Source organism: Camelus ferus, chromosome 18 (genome assembly GCF_009834535.1).
Source record: "Camelus ferus isolate YT-003-E chromosome 18, BCGSAC_Cfer_1.0, whole genome shotgun sequence".
Lineage (NCBI taxonomy): Eukaryota > Metazoa > Chordata > Mammalia > Artiodactyla > Camelidae > Camelus > Camelus ferus.
In genome coordinates this window covers 19,163,048-19,173,256 of record NC_045713.1, presented here as the reverse complement: position 1 = coordinate 19,173,256, position 10,209 = coordinate 19,163,048, and the positions used below count along the sequence as shown (strand labels likewise).

Sequence of the window (10,209 nt, the reverse complement as noted above, 5' to 3'; positions counted from 1 at the left end):
GGGAGGTAGACATGAATAACCACAATACAAAGCTTAGCCAAGTTTTGTTTCACAAGAATGACTACAGATGAGGGAATGCACATTGGAACCACCAATCCAGCCCCTTCTTCCTCTTGGGGAAGCATTAATGACCCTGAAACGAGAAGCCAGAGCTCTTACCAGCCCCCTCCTCACTCCTACTCCTTGTCACCAGGAAAAACAGGAACCACAAACCCCAGCTTCCTCTCACAGAGAGGCTGTGGCTTTAGGGGGAGACGGAAATGGCTGAGGTGTAAATATAAGACCTGAGTCACTTGAGCTGCAGTTCCCACATGCTCCTCCCCCCTCCCCAATTCTGAGGTCTCCTGCTCCCACTTTTTTCTTTCAGTCCTGCTCCCTTGTCCTTTAGCTCCAAATATGCACCTGAGCCCCCTATGTGACATACACTCATTTTCCAGCCTGGCTGGAAGCAGCTGTGGGCATTGCAGAAGGTGGGCAGGGCTTGGGGTGGGGATGTGTCAAGGAGAGTCAGGGGAAGAGGAAGTGTCTTGGGTCCTGGGGAAGACTGACTTGTCTTGGTGGGTGGGGACGGTCATTGTCAGTTTTCTGGACACACAGACAGAGCAAGACAGGATGGAGTTCCTCCGACTACATCTCCCTGGGCTGCATCAGGCCTTGAGGGGGGCACTGGTGAGCGGGGCAAATGAATGCCAAAGACTTCCACCCTGCTCCCTGGGGTCCCACCTTCCTCTCTTTCTTTGAGCCTCTCCTCAGATTCAAGATTCCTTCACCAGGATTGGGCAGTCTCCTAGCCCAGTCTTCTCTGGATTCCAATTCCCCCATCACCACAGGCACACCCACATAACCCGAATCTAGGCCCTTTCCTACTCCTGCAGAACGCGTCCTCCTTCTTCTCCTAGATCCTAGAACCCTTCCTCCTTATTCTGAGTTCCTCTGACCCAGGGCCCCCAGGGAGAAGGCCGGGCCTCCCCTTAATGCCTTTAATCCCTTCCCCCTTTTCTTCTAGGATTCTTTAAGCACCTTTGTCTCCTACCTTATAGGAGATGAAGTCCCCACTGCAGAAAGGAGGGAGGCATGGGCAGCTGAGGAACTGGGGGAAGTAGCTGCAGAAAAGTCAGGGAGGACAGTGGAAGAGGAAGCCCAGAAAGCCCTGGAGGGCCTTGGAGGCAGCCAAAGCAAGGGGGTTGGAGGGCTGAGAGGGCCTGGAGAGGCTGGAAGGCGGCCGGAGGAAAGCTCAGCTGCAGAACAGACCTGGGGTGGGGGAGAAGGCAGCTCCCACGGGTCTCAAGCAGATAGGCAGGACACTGGGGCCTGGGAAACAACCAAGGCCACCAGCTGCCAGGATTCAAGTGTCCCCTTGGAGACCAGAAAGAAGTCTGAGGCAGGGTCTGAGTCTGGTGGAGACAGGAGGAGCCAAGCCCAGGAGAGTCGGGAGCTTGATGAGCAGGAAGTGAACAGAGAAGAGACACTGAGAACCTGGGAACAGGAGGAGGAGGAGGAAGAGTTCAGGGCAACAGAGCCAGGGGTAGCTGGAGGGGAGGAGTCAGAGTGGACCTGGCAAAAGGAGCCTGAGGGGAAGGCCAGTGCTGATGGACTAAAGGTAGCAAGGGACAGCCAGGAGACAGAGCAGGTGGTCAAGGAGGCAGCTACAAAGGAGACCCAGGGGCCTGGGGCCAAAGGGGCTGGGAGGGAGGAAGAGGAGGTGGTAGTGGTAAGGCATGGCCAAAGCACAAGGGCACAGAGGACACAGGGGACACAGGAGCCAGAGGCAGAATCTGAGCATGGGGAACCCTCAGGCAAAGAGGAGGCCGGGACAAGCTCAGGCATGGAGGAGGCTGCCCTCCCAGGAGTCAAGGAAACAGAATATGGGACAGTCCCAGGAGAAAGGATCCCAGAGGATACTGGGAGAGTCTGGGCCCTAGAGGAGACCTCCAAAGGAGATCAGGCGGAGGTGGATGAGAATAAGGAGTTTGAGGTGAGCCTGTTCCCCAATCAGACCCAGGCCCTGGGAATTGAGGGAGTGGAAGAAGTGGCCAGGGACCAGGCAGAAGGGAGGACGGCTGAGGAAAACCATGGGTCAGAGGAGGAGGTAGGGGAGGGCTTGGAGGGCCAGGCAGATTGGGCTGAGGAAGAAGCCATGGGGAGGCAAGACTCAGAGATCAGGGCGGCTCAAGCCAGTCTCGAGGAGGTGGTGCAGGCAGAGGAGGCCGGGGAGCAGGAGAGTTTCTGGGCCGCCGAGGCTGGGCTGCCCCAGGGCAAAGTGGCAGACCGGCCTGAACATGACGCTGACTTGGAGGCAACCCCAGAGGCCAGGGCCGAGAAAGTGTTCAGCAAGGAGAGGGGTGAGGAAGAGGCCCAGACAGGTGGGGAAGCATTGGAGGTGGAATGTTGTGGTCTTGAGCACAAAGTCACTGAAGGCAAAGAACCTGAGCTGATGGAAGCCCCCAAGGCCCCAACAGAGCAACCTGAAGAAGGGCAAGCGGGTAAGGAAGTGTTCTGGAGCGTTCCAGTCCTGAGCGAAGAGGAGACAGAGAGGAGCCTGGAGGAATATCCCAGGAACATGGGGTATGAAAAGCCTAATAGCTCTGTGGCTGAAGCCTGGGAACACAGGAGAAGAAGGGGCGTGGAGGGAGGAAGTACCCAGGAGGAAAAAGCAGATGCTGAAGTGGGGAAGGAGGAGGCTACAGGAGGCCAGGCAGTGGTGGCTGAGGCTGAAGGAGGCCGAGAGCCTGCACAACCAGAGATCCCAGAGGCAAATGGGGAGTGGATCAAAGCAAAGGAAGCGGGACGTGGAGCAGAGGAGGAGGAGGCCCCTGGCACTGAGAACCAGGAGCTGAGTGGAGGGCATAGGGCAGAAGCAGGGACTGGCCAGTCACTGGGAGAGTCAGATGCCAGAGAAACCAAGGAGGAGGAGGTGGAGGCCACTGTGCCCTGCGGGGCAGACAGAACATCCAGGAGAGGCTGGAGGCCGGAGGCGGAGGCTCTGAGTCTCCACGATGGCGATGGCGAGGACATGCAGGCAAATTCTTTGGCTGCCGAGATTGTGGAAGATAAGGCAGCTCTGGATGGAAGGGCTGCTGGGGAAGGGCCTGAAAGAGAGGCAGGGGAAGCATTCAAGACAGGCTGGGATTCAGAAGGGAGAGAGGAAGCTGGTGGAGGTGAGGAGATGGCGGAGGCTGCAGAGGAAGGGAATAGAGGTGGGCAGGAGTCTGGCCTGGAGGGCTTAGCAGAGGCTTTTGAGGCCATGGAGGGTGAGCCGGGGGGAGAGCAGGCAGAGGTTAGGGATTCTGCAGTGGCGGAAGGAAGCTGTGGGATGGATGGCTTTACCTCTGGCTCCCAGGCAGTAGGGGCAGAGGGCCTCCCAGGAGAGCAGACAGTGTTGGAAAAAGAGTCTGAGGGATGGGAGGCAGGGGAGCAGGGGCAAGACAGTGAGGGGCAACGTGGGGACCAGCACCCTGAGGGACAGGCCCAAAGGCCCCTTGATGTGGAGGATGACGAGGTGGCTGAAGACCAAAAGGCGGAGGCTGAGGACATTGATCCACGAGGCCTGGAGGATGTCCAAGGCCAGGAAGACCAGTCAACAAAGCAGGACCCTGCAGAGGCCAAGCCTGGACCACACGGGGAGGCCTCATGGAGAGTCGGAGAGGATGTTCACAGCAGCTGGAGTGAGGTGAGGGCTCCAGGTAGGATTCAGGCCCGGACAGAGCAGAATCTCGAAACCGGCCCCACAGTACCCTGTGCCCTCTTCCCTGTAGGCCCTGCTGCCTGGGTCTCGCCTAGATGTCTCTGTCCCGAGGAGCCGTGTACTCCTCTCCCGCAGCTCCTCACAGCGCCGCTCCAGGCCTTCTTTGCGACGGACCCCCGGCCCTGAGCAGCTAGAGGAGCCTCCCAGCCCTCCATCCAAGGAAGAGCTGTCAGCCCCTGAGCAGAGACTTCTCCAGCCAGAGGGCCTCCAAGAGCCTAGCCCCCCAAGGCCTGAAGGGACCCCATTGCCAGCCAGGAGAATGCCTCTGGGACAAGGGTAAGCACAAGGTGGGGTGACTGGGTGGGAATGAGGACAAGGCTGGTAGCACCTGGAGACCAGCTCCCATGGCCTGTCTTCCACCTGCAGGTTTGGCCTCGCACACCCTGGCATGATGCAGGAACTGCGAACCAGGCTGAGCCAGCCAAAGCCCTAGTGACTGGGAGCCTGGCCCCAAGCGAGACTCGGAAGGTTGGGTTGAACCCTGCTCAGCCTGACTCCCTCTGCCACTTTGGATGCATCCTTTCCACCCTCTGGGCCTTAGTTTCTTGGTGTGTCATTCATGGAGCAGACAGAACCCAGTGTCTGCGAGAACCATGAACTTAAGGAGTTTGACCCTTCAGTGTGGCTGATGGACCACTGTCCCTCGGGATCCCCTCTCTCCAATGGCCTGTCTTGACTACCTCCTCAACCTGTCTCAGCTGCCTGGAGGACTGAGACGGGACAGAAACAATTCTCCCCACAGCCTTCCCTCTCTGACTGCCCCTACTCCCCCCCACCAATCCCTGCTCTCCAGTGCCACCCCCACCTCTGGGGTGGAAGGCAGCCTAGAGAAAAGGGTCAGTGGGGGCCTGTGGAGCTTCATTTGCAGTCAAAGGTTGATGGGAAGCAGAACCAGCTGCCCTGAGCTTCCAAAATGGGAGCTCAGCCTCAGAAGTCTGCTGGTTACTATGGAAACCAGCAGCTGAACAAGCCAGAGTGGAGGAAGATGGGCTAGGAACCCCAAAAATGTAGGAGCAGAGAGGAGTCCAGGGTGGCAGGAAGCTGCAGACTCCTTTTGGGTGTCAGGCACCCCTTCTCTGAAAAGAAGTGGAGGCAGAGAGAGGATGGGAGTGCTTTATTAGGCACCCAGCATGGTGGCCTAGTCTGAGGATGACTAGCAAGCCCTGGAAACAATAAATAAACCATCATTTCCCTAAACAATAAATAAATATCCAAGAAATAAATATCTGGTGAGAACTCGAGGGGCCTTAAGTTATTGGGTAGGGTCTGGGGTGGGAGATCAGTGGAGTCCTGCCTTGCCTCAGACAAATGAGCTGGAGGCTGTCCCGTGGCCCCAGACTGGGCCTCAAGTCCTGATGTGTGCAGGGAAAGGACTGAGATGTCACTCCATCAGGGATGGGAGCTAGGTGTTGGAAACCCCAAGGCCTGGGCTGGGTTCCCAGCCTTGGAAAGCAGCAGCAAGTCCCACACGGCCCGAGACAAGACAAGTTCCAAGGAGTGTAGCAACTGGTAGGTGTAGAGGAGCTGGGGCCAGGATACCTGGGCTGACACCTGTGAGGGGCCACCCACAGCCCCTGGGAGCAGCCCCTTCTCCTCCTCCATCGCCTCCTCCTCCGGGAGGTCGACTCCTGAAGCCAGCACCTGTGAGGAGAGAGAGGCCCATGAGTCAGAGAATGGCCTTGTTTTTTTTATGTGCCCAGGGGTATTAATGACATCAGAGATCACAAGGTCATGATTTCCCTGGACAACTCCTACTTCACATCTTTCATTATGTCATCGTTTCATGGGAACTGCCTGATTGTGTGTGTGTGTGTGTGTGTGTGTGTGTGTGTGTGTGTGTGTGTGTGTGTTTTCAAGAAAATGGAAGTCACAGAGCAAGATGGTGCTCATGGAGCTGGCTTTTACTCATCCAGGACTGCCCTGGGGACTTGGGGTTCCAGGAGTTCCTCTCTTAAGGGTCGTCTTAGGATCAGATATGGGTCCCAGGGTGATATAGTTGATACAGTTAGTTTTTATGCTGCTTTCATTTTCTATTCTTCTTTTATTAGGGGTAAAATTACTGTTTCCTTTGAAATATTCAAGAAGATCTGGTGATGTCAGAGGATGGAGGAGAAGGGAACCTACTTGCTGTAGGGCCTACTAATGACAGATGCTGTCCTGGGTGCTTCAAACTGCTCTTTCATTTAAGACCAAGACCCCAAGAGAAGACAGAGATTCAGGGGGCAGAGCTTGTACCTGGTGCTAAACACACAGACAGACAGACAGACAGACACACACACACACACACGGGATCTCCCTCCAGACTTACCCTACCTCTGGGCAGGGGTTATTTCAAAAGGAAGCCAGTGAGTCTCAGTTTTGTGTGTTGGCCTCCAGGGGTCAAGGAGAGTGGGTGGGCACTCTACCTGGAAGCGGAGATGCTGCTGCAAATCCCGGAGATCCAGCCTTATGGCCCACAGGTGCATCCTCTCTGAGCTGGTCCAGACCCCCTGGCTCCCCAGTACTCCTAGCATGGCGTGGAAGGGGCGAAATGTCATGTAAAGAAAGCAGAGTCGTTCTGAGTCCTGTGGAAGGGGAGGGAAGGTATCAGGAAAGGCCCGCAGGCCAAGGATGACCCACTTCAAACCCAACCTCATCTCTTTTTGGGTCCCATTCTCAGCCCAACTCCAATCCCCATTCCATCTCCATTCTAGTTTCATCCTTAACCCCATCTCCATCCCCACTCTCTTCCTGTGCTCATCATTCCCATCTCCACTGTCTCTGATCTCTATCCTATCTCCTTTTCCAACCTCATTTCAGTCCTGTGCCCAAACTCATCTCCACCCAAAACCCCATCTCCATCCTCCTATCTCTCTCTATCCAGAACCCCATTCCATTCTCTTCTCTATTACCCCATCCCATTTCCATATCCTCACTTGTTTTCTTCCTGTCTCCAATTCCTTTCCCACCCTTATTCCCATTCCTAATCCAGATTCCATCCCTCTTCCATGTGTCCAGCCTCACTGTCACCATCTCTCCATCCCATCTCCAACTCCATCCCAACCCCACCCCATCTCCATCCTCACCAGCAATCCCCATCCATTCTCTCTCCCCCATTTCATTTTTACTCTCATCCCCAACCTCTTCCCACACCTAACCTCTCTCTTCATTCTCATTCCTTTTAAAATTCTTTTTTGTTTTTTGGGAAGAGGGTGGAAGTAATTAGATTTATTTATTTAAAAAATGTTTTTTACCCATTCTCACTCCCAATGCCAACTCCATCCCTCCTCTATACTAATCTCTATCCCCAATCCCCTTCTGTTCCCACCTCTTTCCTTGCCCAGCTTCACTCTTACCCTCTTCTTAACTCCATTCCTTATTTCAGTCTCATCTTTATATTCAATGACATACCCAGACTCCTTCAGATTATATCCCTCAGTTTATCCCCAAACCCGTTTTCAGTTCAATCCCCAACTTTATTCCATTCACCCAGCCCAGCCTTATTGCCAGTTTGCCTGTCCCACCCCACCCGTCCCCTACTCACAGAGAGGCCACGCCAGGCCTGGAAGGTCAGGGAAACGTTGGGGAGCTGCTCTCCCAGGGGCAGAAGGTCCAGGTTCACTCCTGGCAGGTGAGATTCAGCCTATGGGGCAAAGTCCGTTAGTGGGGGCCCGAGGGGACTGGAGATTTTCCCACCCCCAGAGCCAGTTGCATTAGGGGGACTCACAAAATGATGGGCTTGGACTCGAACCTCGGAGAGCAGCTTCCTGGCGAGATGTAGACTGACCTTGAACTCCCTCTGCAACTCCTGCAGGCTCAGGGGGGACCTCCCTGGGGGCCTTGGGAATCCCCAGACACCGGCTAGAGCCAGGAGCAAGGAGAGCAGCAAAAGGCTGAGCCCTGGAGAGATGGGGAGGGGATGCGCAAGATGAGGGGAGAACTTGAGAACTCGGGAGAAGGAAGAGAACGTGCCTTTTCTGAGCCTGTGCTACAGGCAGGCTCTGCGTATCATCACATTGACCCCTCAGAACCATTAACAATAGTATATGGAAGCCATTGAGAACATCATATGGCATCTCTGTACGAGAGGAGAGTGCCCCTTCCCCCTGGCAGACACAGCCTTCCACAGAGTGCTCTTCTTTGCAAGCAGATCTCAGGCTGCATCTTGATTCCCACTAACTGCCTTGGCCAAGTGTCTTTTTCAATGAACAAACTGCACAACAGTGTAAGGCAGCCTGGGTGCTGTTATTCTCCCCCTCTTGCAGATGGAGAAAGTGAGGCTCAGCGAGGTTGGCTTGCCCAAGGTCACATAGCCAGAGGGTGAGGGGACCAGGACTGAATTCCAGATCTGCCCAAATGTAGAGCCTCTGTGCTCCCTGAAGGGAACTCAGAGGAGGCAAGCACCTCCCCTGGAGTGGGCACAGTGTGTTCTGCCAAGCATTCCTCCGGCTTAGCCAGGTGGCTCTGATGGCCTGAACCAGGTAACACTGAAAGCTCTGTCCCAGGAAGTCAGAAGGAGAGATTGGTCCAGGCTCCCCCATGGCAGGGGGGTTATTCTGCAGTGTGGGAGGAATGGAGGGGTGCCAGGAGAGAGAGGAAGGCCTGGAATGGGAGGCAGAATCTCTGTTTCTCATTTGGGCTCTTCCCTTGAGCAAGTCGTCTCTTATCTCTGTGCCTCAGGCTCCCATCTGTAAAATGGGGGAGTCAGACTGGCTGATTTCTGTAAGTGCTTCCTGCCCTGTGTTTCCTGGAAAGAAGGAAGAGGGGCCATGGGGGCTGGAGCTCTGGAAAGAGGGCAGTGTTCAGCAGTTTCTCCTTCAAGGAGAGGAAATCTAGCAATCACTGGAGTTACACAATTCCCTTCGAAACACAAACCAAAACTGGCCGCTAAGTTTAAGTCTATTCCTGCTCATCCTTCTCTCCATGCCCCTCTCCTATCCATTCTTTTCTTTTCTTTTCTTTTCTTTTTTTTTTTTTTTTTTGGCAGGGGGGAGGTAATTAGACTTATTTAGTTTTAGAGGAGGTACCAGGGGTTGAACCCAGGACCTCATGCATGCTAAGCATGCGTCCTACTACTTGAGCTATACCCTCCCCCACCTCCTATCCATTCTTGATCTCTAACCCCTGGGTTCTAGTCCTCTCAATAAAGACTAAGGGGAGCATCTGGGTGCTTCCACTACACTCATGGACCTCCAGGGGGTGGTGGGCCATGCTTGCAATGCTAGCATTCAGGCTCCCTGGCTTGGGAGCCACTGTGGCATCCCAGAGACTTAAAGCAGAGTAGGAGGTCTTCCTAGCTCTTTGGGTGGGCTCCCCCAGGCCCCGGTGGATAGTGCCCATCCAGAACTGAGCTGTGCCATTTCCTACTGACCCCTTGCTTCCTGCCTGAGCTCTGGAGCCCCCAGACCCTTCCCTTGACTTCTCCTTCCCCTTGGCAGCCAATGCTGGGTCCTTGGCCCTGGCCTTTGAAGGTTCTGTCCCCATCCTTCAGCCCTTGGCCCCTACTCTGATTCTACCAATCTGCTCCTTTGCTTATAGCTCTAGTTCCAGCCTCTGAGTCTTTCAGTCACCAGCTATAGATTGGACCTCCTTCCAAGCTTCAAACTCCAGACCCTTGACCCAGTTGGGCTGCTGGCTCCTTGGTCCCAGCCTCCAGCTCATGCCAACTCCCCCTGCTGTTTTTCCTCCAGCTGACCCCAGTTATCAGCCAGGCTGAATGGCCCCTGCCATCCTCTCCAACTAAACTCTTCATTTATCTGCCTGGTCCAGGTCCTGGTCAAACCGCCTGCCCTGCTCTCCCCATTCATGCCACTCACAGCTTCCCATCCTCAGCCCAGCCCTTACCAAACCATCACACTACGACCCCTGTCCTCCTATTTATGCCAGGCAACCTGTCCCATCCTCTGCCCAGCCCTGGCCTAACTACTCCTCCTCTGCCCCAGCCCCTCTCCCCCAGGTATGCCTGCCTCAGTCCCATCCTCCTACAGTCAGCTGTATCCCATATTCTTAGTCTAGGCCAAGCAGTTGCCTCTCAGCCCTAGCCCCCATCCACACCAGTCAAACTCACCCCCCCCCCCACCACCCAGTCTCAACCAAACCCCCCACCCCTCTGTCCCCAGCCCTGGCCTCAAACTCACGCCAGCCAAGGTCTCCTGCCGTCTGGCCCATGACGGGGCCCAGCCTCTTTGGCCAGCCATCTCCCGGGCAGGGGGAGTCTTATACTGGGGGCTGCGCCCAGTTTCACTTTCCGTCCTGCTTGTACTTTCAGCTTTGTATTCACTCAGTCTTCCCTCCTCACCACCCCTTGCTAAAATGGGGAAATGTAATTTCCCTTCCCAGAGTGGGTGGGAGTTGCGGTGGGGGTGGCGGGAAGCTGGGGCTTCAGTCAATCCCAGCTCCCGACTCCCTCTGCCCTCCCAGGTCCAGCCCTCCCTTCACTTCCCCGCTCTTGGGTGAGCCACCCTGCTCTGCTTGCTGGTAGATCC

General features: G+C 55.4%; 2 protein-coding genes across 2 annotated transcripts; one reads left to right on the top strand and one right to left on the bottom strand.

Moving 5' to 3' along the window:
• The first annotated feature begins 23 nt into the window (after positions 1–23).
• Positions 24–4,968, top strand: APOBR (apolipoprotein B receptor). Its single transcript, XM_006183075.3, has 4 exons — positions 24–669; positions 1,007–3,670; positions 3,756–4,021; positions 4,112–4,968. Exons 1-4 carry the CDS (start codon positions 397–399, stop codon positions 4,176–4,178), a joined length of 3,270 nt encoding a protein of 1,089 aa, XP_006183137.3. The 5' UTR covers positions 24–396; the 3' UTR covers positions 4,179–4,968.
• On the bottom strand, positions 4,845–10,000 carry IL27 (interleukin 27). The gene is made up of 5 exons (XM_006183066.3): positions 9,862–10,000; positions 7,452–7,624; positions 7,269–7,367; positions 6,151–6,309; positions 4,845–5,386 (listed from the first exon to the last, which is right to left on the bottom strand). Exons 1-5 carry the CDS (start codon positions 9,890–9,892, stop codon positions 5,135–5,137), a joined length of 714 nt encoding a protein of 237 aa, XP_006183128.1. The 5' UTR covers positions 9,893–10,000; the 3' UTR covers positions 4,845–5,134.
• Positions 10,001–10,209: the final 209 nt, after the last annotated feature.

Bases quoted from the DNA above. Each gene is read 5' to 3' on its own strand.
- APOBR (XM_006183075.3), top strand. From the start codon at position 397: ATGCACCTGAGCCCCCTATGTGACATACACTCATTTTCCAGCCTGGCT. The intron at 670-1,006 runs GTGAGCGGGGCA...CTTTTCTTCTAG, and splicing joins AGGCCTTGAGGGGGGCACTG to GATTCTTTAAGCACCTTTGT. The intron at 3,671-3,755 runs GTGAGGGCTCCA...TCTTCCCTGTAG, and splicing joins TTCACAGCAGCTGGAGTGAG to GCCCTGCTGCCTGGGTCTCG.
- IL27 (XM_006183066.3), bottom strand. From the start codon at position 9,892: ATGGGCCAGACGGCAGGAGACCTTGGCTGGC. The intron at 7,625-9,861 runs GTGAGTTTGAGG...CCATCTCTCCAG, and splicing joins GGCAGGAGACCTTGGCTGGC to GGCTCAGCCTTTTGCTGCTC. The intron at 6,310-7,268 runs GTGAGTAGGGGA...CCCCTTCCACAG, and splicing joins AGGCCTGGCGTGGCCTCTCT to GACTCAGAACGACTCTGCTT.